Source organism: Charadrius vociferus, unplaced genomic scaffold (assembly GCF_000708025.1).
Source record: "Charadrius vociferus isolate BGI_N301 unplaced genomic scaffold, ASM70802v2 scaffold430, whole genome shotgun sequence".
NCBI classification, from domain to species: Eukaryota; Metazoa; Chordata; class Aves; order Charadriiformes; family Charadriidae; genus Charadrius; species Charadrius vociferus.
Genome location: NW_009646541.1, coordinates 86,684 through 105,787, shown reverse-complemented (window position 1 = coordinate 105,787; position 19,104 = coordinate 86,684). Strand labels below are relative to the sequence as shown.

The following is a 19,104-nucleotide window of genomic DNA, read 5'->3' as shown; positions in this document are numbered from 1 at the left end:
CTTCTCCTGGTTGCCATGCAAGCGCTTGCTTTCAAACCCCGCCAACCCCCTGGCCTTGCTGGGACACCGCAGGGATGCAGCTCCCCGTGCAAACATCGCTTCTCTTCTCCACTTCTGCTCCTTTCACCTCTTGCTCCTCTTTTTAAGAGGCAGAGATTGCAGGAGGTCCCGGCTTACCTTTTCTACATGGCTACATCTGTTCACATATTTTTACTGTGCCCTTGGTATTTACCTTCTTTTCCAGTGTAAATCCCATTATTTTCTATTGTGCTTCAGCTGATCTTTCTCTGAACCCATTCTGAACGCACGCTAACTCTGTAATATATCTTGTCTCCTGTCTCCACGCAATAGTGAAATGATAGCAGCCTTCAGAAGCAAAGAGAGCATGAATCTCTCTTTCCTCTTTACGGATTATCTTACCAAGGCAATTTTTGTTTAGCACCTTACTGGTGAAACATCTGTTTGGGTTTTTTTTTTCTCCTTTTCTTTTTCTTTAATGCAGCCATTAACCTCACAAGGATATCAGCTTTATTTTTATACAGCTTATTCAGACTTGCATCATCTGCCCTGAGATCTATTTTCTCTAATGGGAATCAGGGAAGGAAATGTGCATTACATTAGTCTGAGTAACTTCTATCTATGAGAATGAGTTTCTCTTAATAATGCAAATAACTGTAATTATGAAAGCAAATTAATTGACTGGGCAGTTGAAGTACTTGGATTTCTTGGTGTATTTTGATTTACATCATGTTCCCTGCTATTTTTACTCCCAGCCTAACTCATTTAGAACTGCTTCTGTCTGCTTATTAATCCTGACTCAAAACCGACTCTGTTCGTGTCTTGTTCTGTTTTAATGCTTCTGTGCGACAGCAGAAGGTCTGTGCTGTTGGAATACTGCTGGACAGACAAGGTGTTAGCCCCAGGTTGGAAGAGAAGGACTCTTTTGGGTGCATGGGTACACTGTGAGCAAAATATGGACGTTACAAGGACTCAGTAAAAGGGGCCTGAAAGTGTTTACAGAGCAGATTTCTAAAGGAAGCACTCCAAGCTCCGCTCGCGGCTGTCACGCTTGCATCTGTGCACGATTAGGTGTCAGCCCATCTTTTGCGGTCAAATGCCGCTGCCGAGGATAGACCAGGAGTTCCCTTTGGAGTTTGTTCTTGTGTTGCTTCAGGTTTTAAGATCTGAGCTGGACCAGTGAAAAGCAAAGAATTAAAAGGAAAAAAAAAAAAAAAGTCATTCTGGTAATTGAAAATTTGCAGATCAAAACTAGAGATACTCGTTAGAGACCTGAAATTCAGCAGGTTTTTAGGAAATGCAAAAGAAAAAGCCAAACCAAAGTCTTGACATTTCCTGAACCCCACGGGCACTTGATGCTCCTCTCTCTCCCATGCCTGGCACACCGGTGCAGTTATTCTGTAGGTCAAGTGGTGGTTGATCTACGCTCTAATTGCTCATCTAATGATTTGTTTACCTGCGAGAGAGTGAAAGTTGCTCTGGAGTAGGAGGCACAGGGTTCTCTGTCCCCCCCCTTGAGGCTTGAGCATCTCCTTATGAGCTGGTTCAGCGGAGCAGAAAGAATACCACTCTCCACAGTAATTATATACTGTGATAATTATGTACTAAAATAGATCCCAAGGGACTGAAAAGAACCAGAACCAGTTCTGCAACCTGCTGCAACTCCTCTCCCACCTTTGCTTTTTCCTTAATAAAAGCCAGAAATGGAATTAAGTTTCTGTCCTGGAGCAATGCAGACATTTGTATCAGTCCTTCTGCAGGAAAGGCTTTGGAAGATGACTTTGGGCACTTCTGCTCCTGAGGTACTTAACTATTTTCTTTCACAGCTCCTTGGTCTGAATCTTGGCTGAAAATTGAGGTGAGAGGTCCCGTCCCCCTCTGCTTGTGTGGGGGTTGGTTGGGTGTCACGTCCCTGCAACCACCGCTCTTACCCAATGCCAGCGGCTGTTTCACAGCACAACGGACCTCCAAAGCATTTTGCAGCAGCCACTGGTTCTCCAAATCACCCAGGTTGCGACATCGGTTGCAGAGCTTATCGACCTCCGCACTGTGCACATAAGTGCGTTATCCACCCAAAGCTGTAGCGCAACGTTCCTTTGCGATGGGGATAGTGCTGTAAGAAATCCCGACGGGCTCTGAACCAAACCAGACATAACGGCCCTTCTTCTGACTTTATCTTATAACAGAGGGTGGTCCTGATGGATCCAAGCGAAGATCCAGATGACATCTTGCGAGCTAACAGATCCCGAGAAAAAACATTTGTATTTGACATGGTTTTTGATCACAGAGCAACCCAGGTAACATCCTCCTCCAGCGAAGATCCAGATGACATCTTGCGAGCTAACAGATCCCGAGAAAAAACATTTGTATTTGACATGGTTTTTGATCACAGAGCAACCCAGGGAACATCCTCCTCCTTTTTTTTTTTTTTTTTAACCAAAAGGCTTAACATGAGAACGCTTTTCCCTGCTTAGATGAATGTTTTTGGCAGGTGAGTAGAGGTGCGCATCCCAGAGGCCACGTCACCCAGACAAAAGGCGATGGTTCTGAAGGAGAGAGGACCGTGAGGGTTTTCCCTTTGACAGAGAAGTGGGGAGACTGGTGCCCTGTTCAGTCTGCCTCTCCCTCCCGCATCGGGACTCCCCAGATGCAAGACAGCCGAGCAGAGATGAAGAGCTTTGTCTCCCGAGGTCCCCAGTGAATAAGCTCATCGTCACGTTGCTTGGTCCTTGCTCACACGCTTCTTCCCTGTGCCCCTCTTGTTTTACAGGCTCCCCGATGAGCTCTGGTGCCCCTACTGCGCCGTGCTCTGCACACAGATGTACGGTGCGGTATGAGGGTTCCATCAGCACCTGCATTTTGCCATCACCGTGCCGCCACTGCAGCCTCGCTTCTCACAAGCAGTTCAGTTGTCTGCTCTCTCTTTCACGTGAACCCCCAGTGTAGCAACCCTTGTGTGCTACCCAAGACCTTTTGGAAGCCCAGTGGCACTTCTCAATCAAGGATAAGGTCAGGGAGAGAATTTACTCCCTTCTTCAGCAGGCACAAAGCAAAAACAAAGCATTCCCCGTTCAGAATCCAAGAAAATAATCAAATTTAAGGTCATTTATTCTAAGTAAGCCTCCTGCATCTCGCCTGCCTTTAGAAAATTCAATAAACCTTTGTGCTTTTCTGCTCATTTTGATGATGTGTTGAAATTCAAACGGTTCACGAATCGTTCCAAAGCCCAGGAAATTTGTAAAACATAGTGAGAAAATCATGGGGAATACAATTAGGTATAGATTGTTTGGACAGCTGTTATGCCTGACCATAAGTTTATGCTTTTTTGACTGAATTAGGAGGAAGTATATGTGTCCACGACCAAAAGCCTGATAGAAGGAGTCATTTCTGGCTACAATGCAACCATTTTTGCATACGGTCCAACAGGTAATGTAGTCCCCGTAGCTGCACTGCTCCAGATTAATAAAATACAACTGCACAAACCAGAAATGAACTCTAATGCCAATAACTGCTTACTGTTGAGGACAAGACTGAAGCACTAAAATACCATTCTCCTCAGGAAGTCTGGATCTTCCTTTAATGCTAAAGTAACAGCAAAGCTGCCCTATTTGAGGAGTCACTTAATTGGGGTGGAATTCAGCAGAGACAAATCTTGCCATTAAGAAGGAGGAGGAGATGAGGGCATCTGTACAACGCTGGAGACTGATCTCAGGAGAATAGACAGAGCTGTAGAAAGCACTTATAGACTACAGATGATATGAAAACATATTTCTACCCTGGCTCTGAACACCCAGAGGGCAGTTAACCTATCTGCCCCTCTGCAAGTTCTCTTCCTACCCATTTTGGATGGCACGTGCTGAGTCTTTCCCGCGGCAGCGTCATTGTGGGGTTAGAAACGGAAGTAACTGGAGGAAGTTTGGGGCTGAAGGACAGAAATCGGAAGGAAGCCAGGCTTTATTTGTTGTGGAAACTTGCTCATGTAGAAGCTGGTCTTTACTCTTCTTTGTATCTTTAACAGGGGCAGGAAAAACCTACACGATGCTAGGGACGGACTGTGAACCGGGGATTTATATCCGCACTCTTGATGACCTCTTTAAGGCCCTTGAAGCTACCGCCGAGGAGATGGAGTACACCGTCTCCATGTCCTACCTGGAGGTGAAGTGTCTGTGTTGCGCGTGATCCAGGCTCTGCGGGAGTTCAGCGAGCCCCTGGGAGCAGGCGGAATGGGAGGTGGGGTGTCCAAGGCTGTCCATCACACGGTGCTCCCCTCGCGTTGTACAGCTTGCATCTTCCCATCTTCCCTTTCACTCCAAAGAAATACAGGATCAGCTCAACCCTCTTTGCACATCTAAAGTCCCAATGCTGGTCTCACACCAACCCCTTGTTTCTTACCCTCAGATCTACAACGAAGTGATCCGCGACCTCCTGAACCCATCCTCGGGGTTCTTGGACCTGAGAGAGGACTCCAGAGGCAGCATCCAGATAGCAGGAATTACAGAAGTCTCTACTACAAATGCTCAGGAGGTACCTGGGGCTACAGTCCATGGTGAGGAGAAAGGGAGGGGGACTGTGCTCGCATGCAACAGTGCTTTACCACGTCTTAACACCTTCCCGTTGCCTCTGCCTTACTCAGTAGCAAGGACCTTGTGTAGCAGGACCTTGGTGGAACTGGATTAATGGGATAAATTGTATGGAAAGGGCTGATCATGGAGCCACACGAGTGGCTAAAGTCCCCAGCTAAACTCCTGCTAGCTCTGCTTCCCCAGGGCGCACGCTGCTTTCCTGAAAGGACAAGAGTGCTTTGATTTGTGTACGTATCTGTCAAGAAACCATTTGGAGAGGGAGAAGAAATAATGAAATCCCCTTGAGCTACACTGATGTGCACTTCTACACGTGCCTTGGGCGTGAGACAAACAGGCCTCCCAGGAAAACAGCCCCAAACCCAACAAACCTGCACTTGCAAGGTCACAAGGAGGAGATCTGGAGAAAATCTACGGCAAAACCCCCTCTAGCATGTGGGGGACCACAGTGTGCCCGTGCCCTGGGTGAGGGGGTCAGTCTGCTGCTAGTCACGTTATGGCTCAGGCAGAGCTGTACAGAGAACCGTAGAATGGTTTGGGTTGGAAGGGACCTTGAAGATCATCCAGTGCCACCCCCTGCCCTGGGCAGGGACACCTCCCACCAGCCCAGGTTGCTCCAAGCCCCGTCCCACCTGGCCTTGAACACCTCCAGGGATGGGGCAGCCACAGCTTCTCGGGGCAACCTGCCCCAGGGGCTCACCACCCTCATAGGAAAGAATTTTTTCCTAATATCTCATCTAAATCTCCCCTCTTTCAGTTTAAAACTGTTCCCCCTCATCCCATTGCTCCCCTCCCTGATCCAGAGTACCTCCCCAGCTCTCCTGGAGCCCCTTTAGGCACTGAAAGGTGCTCTAAGGTCTCCCCGGAGCCTTCTCTTCTCCAGGGTGAACCCCCCAACTCTCTCAGCCTGTCCTCATCCGAGAGGACATCTCTCTGTGCTTTTCCGTGTGGTTTAGATCATGCAGCTGTTAACGAAAGGAAACAAGCAGCGCACGCAGGAGCCCACTGCTGCCAACAAGACGTCCTCCCGCTCGCACGCAGTGCTGCAGGTGACAGTGACGCAGAAAAGCCGAAGGAAGGCAATGGGCAAGGAAGTGAGAATTGGAAAGCTTTTCATGGTCGACTTGGCGGGGTCAGAGAGAGCAGCCCAGGTACGGCTGGATCTCAGCAGCTTTTGGTGAGACCAGGCTGGATTCCCATGGCCTGCTGTGCAGGGTCTGCACGCCTGCCCTCATCCCCGGGGAAACCAGCACTGTATGTGTTTCTCTGTCACTTTAGAGCAGCAGTTTGTACCTGAGACAGCCTAAAAACAGACAAAGTTTGATGGTATTGGTAATATCCTTTATTAGACCAGCTAGTATCATCAGAAAAATCTGAACCAGCTTTTGGGCGCAGCCTATTCTCAAGTCTGAAAAAGCAGCAGTGAATTTCACACCCGTGTAGAAGCTGAGGTCTGTTAGGCAGGGATCGGCTGGGCTGTCAGGGAGAAAACTGGTACCAGTGGAACGGAGGGATGCTGGTGGGTGGAAAATAAGGCAGCTGGCTCCTATGGGAAGGGGGAAATGCTGGAATTCAGGGAGGTGACTTGAGGGCGAGAGATTTTACATACCTGGTATCTCTACCAAGCCCAAGAATTCTGGAGTGATGTAGTTATGCATCTTAATTTCTGAAATCATCTTTAGGAAATAATTAATAGCTATCTTTTTAAGAACCAAGAGGTCAGAGCTGGGCCATCTTTCCAAGAAATGTACTCCCACCAGCACCTCTGTGCCTCAGAGTGGGGTTTAACCCTGCACTTTCAGGTTGATTTTTGCAGGACGCATTGCCTTGACCCCGGCGATGCCACACACCGTTCTGAAGCGTGTTCTTCGTCTGTCTGTCTGTCCCCCCTCCCTCCCCTCCTGACAGACTCAGAACCGGGGCAAGAGGATGAAGGAAGGAGCCCACATCAACCGCTCGCTGCTGGCTTTGGGCAACTGCATCAACGCTTTGAGCGAGAAGGGGGGGAGCCGGGCCCAGTTTGTTAATTTTCGAGACAGCAAACTCACGCGCCTGCTGAAGGTACTGTCCACTGCGGGTCAGCAAGGAGCTCGGCGTGTCTGTTGCCGGTATCACCGCTCAGCTCAGACAGGGCTTGAGAGCTGATCCTTGAGTATCTCCATGCATTGTCTTTATCCAGCTTGGGACGCCCCACCAGGATCTTGCATGAGCTTTGCAATTCAGTTGGAGTTTGGCTCAGACAGCGCTGTCTATAATAAACACGTTGTCATCCGCGCTGTTAAGGAAGGACCTCCTACAGGGTTAAGGAAATCCTCTAGATTTGGGTCATGTGTCTCTAAGCTTGTGGGTGATAAGTGATTTTCTTTTTCCTTTTTTTAATGAACTTACTGCCTTTGAATGTTTCATCCCTCCTCTAAGATTTGGTTGAAATTGGCCAATAAATTAGGATGCTGTTGGGGCAGGAGGAAGAGAGAGAGAGGCTGAGAGTGACTATGTGCTGTCATAAGCTGTCTCTCCCTTAGGAAATCAGAGAGGTTGCAGACAGGCTCTCTGCTGCACTGATTATTTTATGGATCCTTTACAACTGCATTTATGAACCCCACCTCAAGCCTTGGTGCTGAGGCATCGCTGTCGCTGCCTGACGGATGTGCTTTCTAGGGGATGGTGGGAGGAGAAGGGATGGAGAAAAAGGCAGGCTTCTGCTGTGGGCAGCATTGAGAAGCTGCCAGCGTATTTGTGGAAATTGTGATTTTCTGGCAAAAATTCTTCTTTTTAGGAAGTTAATTACTTATTGATTTTGCTGTTGATGGAGACAGGGCCTAATGAATGGCCTTTTACCAGCACTTCCTTCACTCCTAATTGGGATTCTCCACCAGAATCTCAATGAACCGCAGGAGTACGCAGCCACGGTGGTTACCAGTGAGCAGCGAGCCCCCGGCACGTCCATACTAACCACATCAACGTTGCCTCCCTGCAGGACTCATTAGGGGGCAACAGCAGGACTGTTATGATTGCACATATCAGCCCAGCCAGTACCTCCTTTGAAGAATCTCGAATGACCTTGATCTACGCCCATCGAGCAAAAAGCATCAAGACACAGGTAAACAGGCACACGACTCACAAGGGGCTGGGGGTTAGGGATTAAAAGTTTGCAAAGCGGAAGGAGAAGATGTAGTGGATGAAGGGAGAACAAACTTCGGGAGGGGGCAGTGCAGGATGGCACAGAAGCTCAGTGTGAGTGACAGAAGAGAAGAAAAGCAGATGAAGGGAACAGTGGAAAGCAAATTGTGTGGGTTGCGGATGAGAAGAGGAATATGAGGGTCAAAACAAGGGGGCAGAATGATGGAGAGGAAGAGGATGACGTGCCTGGTATGGACCTAGGTGCAGAACATAAGGAATGATGGGTGGAAGATGGCTATTGGCAGGACAACGTATGGGGAATGTCCCAGTGGGGATGCTGGGTCTGAAAGAGGAGCAGAGGGGCTGCAGGAAGGAGGGATAAAATGGAGAGGCTTGTGGGGTGAAGGAAGATGAACAATGATCTACAACAGGGTTTTCACTCTTTGTGGATCTCTCTGTTTTCCCTGTGGACACAAGGCCCCTGGCTTTTCTCTGTTGCCTTTTGGGAATTTCCCAGCATTAGGGAAAACCACTAACCTACAGTCTCCCCACTCATGAGGGCAAATTCTTCCCCACCACAGGATTGAGGGCCACTCCAACCAAAGGCATAGCTTTGTTTGCAGCCATTGTACCAATAACGGACCGTGGGACAAATGCTCATGTGTTCTGGCTCACCAGGTAAAATGTAACCTGCGGAACATCTCCTACCACATCGACCAATACACCAGCATCATCACGGACCTCCACAGGGAGATCGAGCGTCTGAAGGACAGGGTCAAAAACCAGGAGAAGGAGAAAAGTACAGTCAGCACCGACCTCGGGGATCTGCAAGGTAGAGCCAGGAACAAGACCTGTTCTGGGGTGTCTGGAGGGAAGGGAGCTGGGAGTAGAGCTGCGTGGATGTGTTGTGGTAGCACTTGGTGGGCCTCCATGCAGACGTAGCAGAGGGAAGCCGGTTCAACAATGCTTGTGGAGAACCAGAGCACAGAACACAGTCTGATGGGCAGAGGAGGCAGGCGGGGGAGATGAAGTTGTTTTTCTGTGTGAGCTTGTCTGTGATGTGCTGTGTGATGACGGACGACACATTCGACCTTCTCAGCATCTTCCCCAACATTAAAATGTATTAAATTTCACGAACCTGCCCTTGAAAAGAGCTTTGACACCAAGTGGTGGCATTTGCTGTGGGAAGCCCTGACTCTTACAGAGAGGTGACCGAGTTTGTAGCCTGCGTCACTGCAGGCTCTGAGGCTGCGTCAGGACACGGAGCTCTGTTGTATGGTTCGTTGCACCTAATAAAAAAAAAAATAGGGAGGGGGGCAGGGCAAAGCTTTTAAAACATTGATTGTTCTGCCCTGGGGATTGTTCCTTTTGTCAGGGAATCTGGCAAGGAATGAAATAAAAATAGTCAAGTTCTCTGACAGAGAAGACACGAGGTATAATAGGTCTCTGCTACCAATACCCAAGGTCATTTCTAGATAACAAGCACAGAAAACCGATACCTTTTTGTTTTTGGCCAGTGGAAAAAGGGAAGAGATGTCCCCTCAATGCAGTATCCTCTCAATACTCACAAAAGCAGTAGTAATGAGACCTATTTGTTGCTAATAATACAATCATAAAAATATATCAGGTTTCTTAAGCACATGATTAACGTCAAGAGACTGCAGAATGAAGCAGTACTTTAAATGAACGCCTTGTAACACATGGACTGAGTGGCTTGGTCCTAAAGTAGTTTTGTGGAGAACTGGGACAAGTTTACCTGGCCTAACGTCAGGTCAGAAACGTCTTCTCCTGCAGCAGAGAGGCACGAAGGCTCTGAGGCACACAGTGCGCAGGTGATGAACACCTTGCGGGCACAGCTGGTGGGGGCTTTCAGGGAGCAAATGGAGATGCGTCGCAGCCTGATGGAGCTGGAAAACACCAACATTGAGCTGCACGTTGACACCTGCAGGCACCTCCTAACAATCACCGAGTGAGTACCTCCGTAGCTTTCAGCACGATTTATACGTGGACCTCCAACCTCACCATGAGAAATGCCGATATCCCGTGGTCCCCCGCAACAGAAATGACAAAAAGGTGAGATCAAGTGTAGGTTTGAGATTTACCTGTGTGATGAGGAAAAACTTGGGAGGGTGGTGGTCTGCAAAAGGTACCCAGGGATTTAAGGGAGATTAAGTTCATGCGACTCTGAGCCGCAGATTAAGGTGCTATATTTGCAGCGGGTGATTTCTGCTATTGAGAAGCACATCCCTAATCCCTCCTGGTGCTTGTAAGGAGGCTGCAGCCTGCACGTGGTGCTGCACTGAAGTGCAATTGCCTGATGTAGCTCCGAAAGGCAACCAGCTGCCTCTAGCATCAAGTTTAAGCTCCAGACTAAAAGTATAGATGGTAGATATCTCACCTCTATTTGGACCCTATTCTGGACTTGTGTTTTAATGGGAAGAACTGGATGGCAGCACAGACCGGGATTGTTGGTCCTTCCATGGTCCAGTCACTCTGTGTTTGTGAAGTGTTTTCCATCCCGATGCACTGCATCTGGGCACGATTTCACGTCAGAGAAAGCAGCATCATCCCTTTCTTCTGGATAAACTGTAAGTAGGTGTCAGTTCACTCACATTATCACTAGTCACCCACCTAATGCCTCTGTAAAATCTATAGTCCCTTAGGATTTGAGTCTTTTGTAGTTAAAACAGTCTTCAGGACATTAAAGATGTTCAAGAAGTACCTGTGAATAGGAACAATTTGTGTTGAGGTGGGGAAAAGCACTGCTCTTGCCATGGGAAGATCACATAGGAGGCCTGTCTTACAGACGTCCAAACGGGAGGAAGCTAATTGCACTCTTCTGCATGGCTTGTCCAACTCCAGAGCAGCCTGGACTAATTAGTTCTGCTGCTGTCATGCAAGAAGCTGTTGGACAGACATAATGAAGGGCTACACATGCATCATTAGAGTTATGTCACCATGTCCCAGAAGTTCCTTTCTTTTTTTGCTGGCAGCTGGGAACGAGAGAAGGCTCAGGGTGCATGCAAGTACGACAAGCCAGCAAAGGAGGAGAAAGATGAAAACACAGAGGAGGAAGACAGGGAAGCGGATGTCACAGATTCACCTGAACCTCATGAAGTTACGGTAGCAAGAGCAGAGATCAACCTGCTGCTGGCAGAGCAGCGCAAGACGGCGGCCCTGAAGGTGAGGAGGTGAAGGTGCCCTTATGGTCACTACTCTGACCTCTGCCCGGCGGGTGCTTGGGGGCAGGATGGCAGCAGCGTAACTCAGAGAGGTTCTCGTGGTTTTGGGCTAGCACTGCAAAAGCAGTGTGGCACCTGTATTGCAGCTGGACTCCAAAATACTTTGGGCTGCTGAAGGAAGCGGCATGGGAACAGTGATGTTTGTATCCTGCCTCTGGCCCTGTGCTTTTTAGGATGAGGGGAAAATCACAAACCCACTGTCTGGGCTTCCCCACCCATAACTGAGCTAATTCTGCCCGTTTCCTCTTTCAGGGACATTTTGGGGGTTTGTCACTCGCTGGTTGTTCAATGTTTTTGGTAATCACTTTTGGTGATTATTTTCTTGGCAGCTAACGTTAATGTTCGTGAGTTCCTCTAGGCAAGAACTACGCGTCTGGGTAGCTCTGCCATGACTGAAACATGGTGGCTACTAGCAGAATAAGCAAAATACTTTTTGTAGATGTTACTTTAATCTCAGCATGAAGGACATAGCAGAGATTTGCTCAGATGCCTTTGTTATCCCAAGAAGCCGAGCTGCCTTGACAACCTCCTATCTATCCTTTTCAGACAGAGCTGGAGAAGCACTTAGCACATGCCAAGGAAAAAGCTTCCCAGATGGAGGTGTTTTTCCCCAGACAAATCACCAGTGAGGATCAGCAGGAGGTGCTAAGGCTCCTCTGCAGAGCCCATGAGCTTGAGCTTGGCAACACAGAGCTGGAAGCAAATACACTGTACAAGGAGAATCTATTGTGCCAGAAGGACTTTGTGATCCAGCAACTGCAACAGCACATGCTACTCTGTGAAGAAATTATTCAGCAGCAGCAGATGCTGATAAAAGGTAAAGCAGTGCCTTTGCTCCTGCCCTGTCATTAGCTCTGAGTTTTGTTTTCTGATGCCAAAGTGGAGAGCAGTCCACCTTGTCTTGGATGTCATGACTCCACAGTTCTCAGCTGTTTCTCTAGGAGTGATCTTTAACTCTTCCTCCCCATCCCTGCTCCAGCCCAGAACATTCCTGTCCCAGAGACACTGGTGAGGTTACACCGCCTGCACCTCTCCGAGTTGGAGGAGGGGACGCTGGACCGACTGCTTCTGCTACATTCAGTGATGTCCAGCACGCTCAGGGTAAGGCAGAGGAGACCCTTGTGCTGGAGAATTCACGCTGTCCCATGATTTTGAGTCATGGCCATAGATTCAGACGCACCCAAACCCTGGCTGGGTCCTGGTGCCAGTCAGGGGCTTTGTTTTAGGAACACGTTGTCTCTGGGGCTCTGCTCTCCTTCCCTCCTTCCCTTTGACTTGGAGAATTAATAAGGCATTTAGTGACAGAGAAGGACCCAGGCAGGGCTGTGCCTGAGCCAGAGTGTTCACTCAGTTGCTGTTGCGTTAGATTTGAAAGAGGTGACTGTGGCTTGCTGGCAAGCAGAAAAGCAAAGGTTCGATGGCCAAACATGCAACTCCACAAGCGACTGCTGAAGGATACCGTCCTCTCTGGAGGCCTCTGCTTGCTCATGGCACAGTTGTTACTGAAGTCCTCAGGTCTTTCATGCAAGAAGGGAAAGATGCTGCTGGCCTCTTTGTCTTTGGAAAAGTCGTATGTGTTTTGAGACAGTAAGGGGCTGCCAGGAAATTGCCACAGTCTTCAGCAGGGAGTCCAACCAGCAGTGTCTCCTGTTTATTATGACTGCCTAGAATGAGCAAGACAAGGAGTTGGGTTTCACCTTGAATAATAAACTTACCGCCTGTCAAGTTGTTACATGAGAAATTAAACTACTTTGGGTGCCCTTTTACAGGAGAGGAGCAAATAACAGGTGGCTGGAACTGTGGAAAAGCACATGGGGTATCAAGAGTGTCTTTGTGACCGCAGACTGGGAGCCAGGGCTGGAGGAAGGGCTTTACAGAGAAAAAGCTGCTGAAGTTCTCATTCTTTGCTCTTCCTGCAGCCCCACAACAGCCCTTCTCTGGATGTAAGTCAGCATCTGGATCCCAATAAAGATGGGCTCAGAAAGGGTCTACCTGGGAACATGAAGGATCTTCCCTGGGGGGTGAACTTCGACATTCCCTCCGTCACCCTTGAGTCAGACAGGTAATGTGAATCTTTCTCATTATTAGACTTATTCTCTAGGGCATGGGGACCTGGCAGCTCCCAGCTAAGTCCCCAAAGCCGGGCAATATCAAACTGGAAGAACCTCCAGAAACTGGAATCTGTAAGAAAAGAGTTTCCTGGTATACTGCTCTGGCAAAGTAGCTTTGTGTTGTAGCAGGAACCTTCTCTGCAGAGAGGGCTATGGGAGACGTTTGGTTCTGCTTCTATTGACTGGCAAGTGTTTAGACCAAATAATAAAGTAGCAAAGTTTGTGAGGAACGGGACAAAATCTCTCTCCTTCATGAATCCTGAAGTCCTTCCTTGCTGTGTTCTTTATTACCATGTTTACCAGGCTTCTGGCTTTCCCCGCAGCTTGAGAGCTCTCATCTAGACATGTTTCATCCCTCCCTGTTCATAAAGGGCCTGTGCTTTCATCTACTAACCTCTTGGCATATTCTTTCCACAGTGGCAGCTACAGATCATCTAAAACCACATCCTGTAGGAAGGAGGGGTCTCTGGACACCCATCTCAGCCCAACTTTCTCTGGTTTGCCTTCAAGGTACGTTTGTCATGGATAGCACCTTCCTCTTGCAATGGCAGAACATGCACAGCAGCAAAAGCTATTGTATGTGAGGAAGGTAAACCTTGGCAGGCAATAAAATCCCTCCTACAGCACTGGCCTTGGGTTTGAGGTCTGGGATTCGCTTGAGAGCCCAAGGCTTAGATGTAGATGCCACCTCCAATTTGGGCTATCTTCTCCGTGAGCCACGCAGTCTCTAGTGCATCCAGCGGAGTGGCAGGTGTTGTAAATAGGGACGCACCATACAATGCATGGTCTGGTGTGAGGGGACCTGTGTTGTCCAGGGTGATCACCTCCTTTTATGCAATTTACTGATCTGCTCGGCCCTGATTTGATGACCATCTGGTGAGACCAGTTTCTCTCAGCACCCTGGAAGGGGAGGCAGAGGTAGGAGCTCATCAGTCTCCTGCTTGTGGGCTCATTTTGTAGCTTCTGGGCTTATTTTGTAGCCCGGGCTCTATACACGAGATATACACTCAAAAAGCTTTGCCTTTGTTTCTCCACACATAGAAGCTGTTATAACAATATTTCAGGTGAAATTTAATGTCTTCCAAATGTTTGAAAGCGCTTTGAAGGAGAAAAGAATAAAAGCTTTGAATGGCAAGCAAATTATGCTGCAATTGCTTTGATTTTTAGCAGAAACCAACAGGTGTTGCTGCAGGAAAGATGACTGCCAGGCTGCGTTCCCCCCCCTCTCCAGACTTGCATGGGAAAAAGTCACCCGCAGACATTGCTGCTGTTCCACTGGGTCTGGAGACCTTGAAGGAAATTGCTGCCAACACCAAAAGCATCTCCCTCATTGCAGCCAGTCGCCGTTCCAGAGCCCGAGAGAGAGACCCTGGGAGTGAAGTCTCCTCAGCCCACTTCTCTCAGGAGGATATGCTTGACCTGAAGTATCTAGAGGCCAATTCCACCCCAAACTGTCAGATGAGAGACAGTGCAAGTATCAGGACTTTGCTGTCAGAGCCCACAGCTGGGAACCAGCTGTGCTCCCCAGCCAGGGGAGTGCTGAAGAACAGGAGACACCAGGAGGTGTCTGCTCAGAGGACAGCCAGAAAGAAAAGATCTCAGTCTCTTGAACCAGACTTCCACAGGGTAGGTCCTTTGTCTGTCTTTCTAACAGGAACGGGTTGAGCAGAAGACATAGACCCAGTGGAGCTAGGGTGGTTTTTAAATACGGTAAGAGATACATAGTACAAGCTGCATGAGGAAATAAGTTAAATATCTTTATTCTTCTATAATGCCCTTGACCTCCTGCCTAAACCTGCCTAAAGTCAGGTGTGAAGGGAATATTTTTGGTACAACATTGCAACAACCAGAGGTGAGAGACATCACCAATGAGGTTAACTCAACTTGGTGTCTTTCAGACCTCAGAAGCTAAGCACTGGACTCCCTCAAGCCCCAGTACAGATAAAGCTTGTGAGAACCACCTGCGTCGAGCTAGACTCTTCCATCAGTCAAAAGCTGCGAGTAGCATATCCACTGCCGCAAAGGTCAAGGTTCCTGTCAGCCACCATTCAGGTAGGGTCCAAAGAGGCATTGGAGACATCCTGCGTCAGCTCTGTTGGAAAAGATGTATTATCGTGTGAGAAATAAGCCAGAGTAAAAGCTTAAAATCAGATTACTAATAGTTCTGATCTTTTTTTTTTTTATATATATCATCTAAGTAGCTTTTGATGGGTAAGACAGCATATCCTTTGTAGACCACTGCCTCAACTATGCCTCTGTAACCTAGGGGGAAGAATTAGCGTTCAGTCGGGTTCACATGCAACAAGGTGCTGATCTCAGTCTAGTCATTCAGGCAGTTTTGCGCCCAAACCAAGGCTTACCAAGGAGACCAAGACGTGACAGGCTGCACCGACCATCTGTGTGCTTCAGTTGTTCTGCCTTGTGCTGACACAGAAAGCCAGGATGAGTTTAGGGCAACTGGGTACCCAAATCCTACTGAAACAAAGCCAGAATCCTTCCCCATTCTGGCAAGGGGCGATGATTGATGCTAATTAGTTCTTTTTATATATTATTTTAATTTTTAAAGTGTTTAACTATTGATTTATATTGCTGCAATTTATTTTGGCTAGCGATTACAAACTCATGCATTGCAAAATGTTTTTTTAAACTGTGTTCTGCTCCCATCGTATCTAACGAAGCATTCCCTGCCTTTGATAGAGGGGACTCCACTAGAGGTGCTGCCAAAAGACACTGTTCCTGCAGGCACCGTCCGGCAGAGCAACGCCGATAGCGTCAAAGGACGGGTCCTACGGAAGCAAGGCAAGGGTGAGTACGCGAAATACCAGGTTGGCTAGCTCAGCAGGCACTACAATATTCTTCAGCACTTGCTCTTTTGCAATCTGAACCTAAAGAGCTGCAAATGCAACACAAACGGTCCAGCTGGGAAAGCAGCCTTGTGGGTGATGGGTTTGACAGCCAAGTTTTAAGGCTTTTCTTTTTTTTTTTTTTTTCCTCTACAGATGACATGGGCAATGTTCCAGAATGAGTTACACTCCATCTCCCTCTTAGCCAAAAATAACCTCTTTGGAAGAGAAAATAACATTTTCAGAGGTGTTCATAATCCTAGTCTAATCCATATGTGAAGTACAAAATTTAATCTGAGTTAGCCATGTGACAACATACTGCTCCCACTGAAAGTGTCGCCTTGGGATTTTCTTAAGGCAACGATGTTCAGATCCCAGTGCCTTTGCCAAACGCTCCCCTCCACAGCCCGTGGCAATCTGTCTCTTCCCCATTTTGACTGGCAATGAGACTAAGTCGAAGCGTGAGAAACTTGACCCAGCGCTTTATCTTCCCTCGCTTGCAGGGCCTGCAGATGGTGCCAGCAGTCGGCAAAAGCAGCAGTCAGGTCCCCGCTGGGGGAACCAGCCGAAGCCTAAATAGAAGTCACTGGAGGAGCAGGACTCCATGGCCCCAAGGGATTATTGCAATTTTGAGACTGCTGGAAGTCCGGGAAGCAAGTGCAGGGGGAGTGCGCCTCAACACAAAAGCTAAAATACATTTTGTGATGCTGAAAAGCAGAGGGAAGGGTAGAAGGGGGAGAGGGACCTTATAGGGTGGTATATTACTTTCTCCATATCCCTGCTGCAAGTCTTTCATCTCTGTACTGCACACTCTAGCTGTTAGCTTCAGTTTAAGACAAGTAGCATGTTAACAGAGTGCAAGATAAGAGGAGAACCTCATTTTCCCAGCAGTGTTCGCCTCCCAGAAGATGTCAGCATGGAGCCCAAGCCGCCTTTTATCCCAGGGAAAAGTGTGGATGCCACCCATGCATCCCAAAGGCTCCCTGACTATTAAAACCAAATGTAAATGCCTGAGAAATAGTTTCCCCTTTCTTCCCCACCATCCCTGTGTGTTGCTGTGAAGCTGGGAGGTGTAACGCACGCCTGGAATGCTGTTTGGGTGAGCAGATGTTTGGCTGTGAGAGCAGCCAGAGATTGCTCCAAGCTCTTTTCCATCTACAGAGCATTGCAGATCTGACTGAGCCGGGAGAAGGAGCATGGTGATAGGTGAAGACCCTGATAAGAGTCAGCCCGGAGGTAAACCGTGGGAATGTGGTTTTTTTTGGAACAAACGTCTCCAGCCAGCAGCCTTCTCCATAAGGGGCTTTTTAAAAGCATTTTCCCTGCTTTTTAAATACACTGCAAATAAAGTAGTTCTGGTCATTGCACTGAATAAGTAGTGACTCCGTGCCCCAAACAGGAGTGGCTTCCCGCCTAAGTCTGCCAAAGTATTGAAGATGACAGTCTCAGGTAGGTTCATGCATTTTCTGAATGGGTGAAGAACCTTTTTTACAGCTGCAGCACTTGCCAAGAATTCTTCTACATGTTCCTTCTGACTTGCTGTGTGACACCAGGCACGCTCCCTCTCGCTTTGCTACCTGTCAAGATGAGGAAGGATAGCTCACTGCAGGGATGAGAAAGCTTAAATTACTTGTATTTATAAAATGCTATAAACCCCTGAAGTAGGGATGCAATACGTGTGTGTAAGATGGCATAAGCAAGCAGCCAATTTTCCTTACGAAACAGAAAGGAGCAGGAAGAGGTGCGATTGCGAAGTAGGAAGGTCAGGAAAACTTGTTCCCCCCGGGGCTGACTATTTCACATAAACAAAGATATAAAAAAAGGACACACAGATAAAATAAGCACAGACTGTGTGTCAAACAAACCTGTGCCAGCAGGTCTTGAGCCAAGCCTCTATTTACAAGACCTCACGTGACCTGCAAGCGCTGAAGGACCAAAAGTGATGGAAAACGGAGCTTTCCAAGCGTATATATTGCCACTAAATACCTTTGGGCTGAGTCACCATGAAGAGTTGCAGTGTTTGGAGCTATTTCATGCAAAGAGTGGGACATTTGAGCTGAACGCATCGGTTTGAGGCTGTATCTCTGAAGGGAAGTTGTGCAACAGAGTTTGATAATTTGCCATGACTGTTGTGAAGAGTACGAAGCTGCAAGATGTACTAATTTCCCTGTTTATGAACAGACTTAAAATGTAGGTTTTACAAATGTAAAAGTTGGGGATTTGGGATCTTGGAGGTGGAATCTGTAAACTAGATGATTATTATTATTAAATTAAATGATAATTGCTGGAGGTGAGATTGCAGCCCATCTCCTGCGCAAAGTGGGACAGTGCTCATAACGGCTTTTTGATTTGATTCTTCTCGATCACAAATGGCAAGAGGAGCAAAGGGAGCTTAAACTCTTCTGGGCTTTTCCAGCAGCATTTTTTAGCCTTTCTGTATCCAGTTATATATACTTTGCTCCTAATAAAGAGTGCTGGGCTAGAACCCAAAAGGCTGGGTTTTCTTCCACAAAACAGCTTAAAACTGACTGCATCGAACCGCGAGCTCCAGCAAGCAGCGATGTCAGGTCTGGGGATGTTGCATCCACCTCCGCGCAAGGGCTGCTGCTGCCCCGTCCACCGCTGGCTCCTTGTCATAGAATCACGGAACCGTCTAGGTTGGAATGGACCTTTAAGATCATCGAGTCCAACCATCAACACTGCCAAACCCACCACTAACCCATGTCCCTCAGCACCACGTCTGCCCATCTTTTAAATACTTCCAGGGATGGCGACTCCACCACTGCCCTGGGCAGCCTCTTCCAGTGCTTGATAACCATTCCAGTGAAGAAATTTTCCCTAATATTCAAACTAAACCTCCCCTGGCGCAACTTGAGGCCATTCCCTCTTGTCCTATTGCTTTTTACTTGGGAGAAGAGCCCGACACCCCCTCGCTCCCCCCTCCTGTCAGGGAGCTGTTGGAAGCGATAAGGTCTCCCCTCAGCCTCCTCTTCTCCAGGCTGAACACCCCCAGTCCCCTGGGGCGCCCCTCCCGCGAGTCCTCCCATTTAAAAATGAGTTTTAGCTTAAATTTTCCTCGTGTAATTGCTCGGAGGGGGCAGCTCGCCCACGCAGCCTCCTCTCAGGGAGCTCTGAGAAGAGAGCCCTCTCCTCAGCCTTTGCCACCGCCGGTCTCGGCCTCTGGGAAAGA

The 19,104-nt window shown here is 48.2% G+C and overlaps 2 protein-coding genes across 2 annotated transcripts in view; both read left to right on the top strand.

Moving 5' to 3' along the window:
- KIF19 (kinesin family member 19) overlaps positions 1-13,026 on the top strand; it is a 15,930-nt gene extending 2,904 nt beyond the window's left edge. The window contains exons 3-15 of the mRNA XM_009886026.1: positions 2,205-2,315; positions 3,357-3,444; positions 4,037-4,173; positions 4,417-4,542; positions 5,555-5,749; positions 6,507-6,659; positions 7,576-7,698; positions 8,397-8,550; positions 9,516-9,687; positions 10,712-10,901; positions 11,507-11,777; positions 11,940-12,061; positions 12,880-13,026. Coding sequence (XP_009884328.1) covers positions 2,205-2,315; positions 3,357-3,444; positions 4,037-4,173; positions 4,417-4,542; positions 5,555-5,749; positions 6,507-6,659; positions 7,576-7,698; positions 8,397-8,550; positions 9,516-9,687; positions 10,712-10,901; positions 11,507-11,777; positions 11,940-12,061; positions 12,880-13,026 — 1,989 coding nt within the window. The remainder of the gene's footprint in view (positions 1-2,204; positions 2,316-3,356; positions 3,445-4,036; positions 4,174-4,416; positions 4,543-5,554; positions 5,750-6,506; positions 6,660-7,575; positions 7,699-8,396; positions 8,551-9,515; positions 9,688-10,711; positions 10,902-11,506; positions 11,778-11,939; positions 12,062-12,879) is intronic.
- Positions 13,027-17,347: 4,321 nt separating this feature from the next.
- CHST12 (carbohydrate (chondroitin 4) sulfotransferase 12) overlaps positions 17,348-19,104 on the top strand; it is an 8,916-nt gene continuing 7,159 nt past the window's right edge. The window contains exon 1 of the mRNA XM_009885673.1: positions 17,348-17,363. The gene's annotated coding sequence lies outside the window, so the exon portion shown is untranslated. The remainder of the gene's footprint in view (positions 17,364-19,104) is intronic.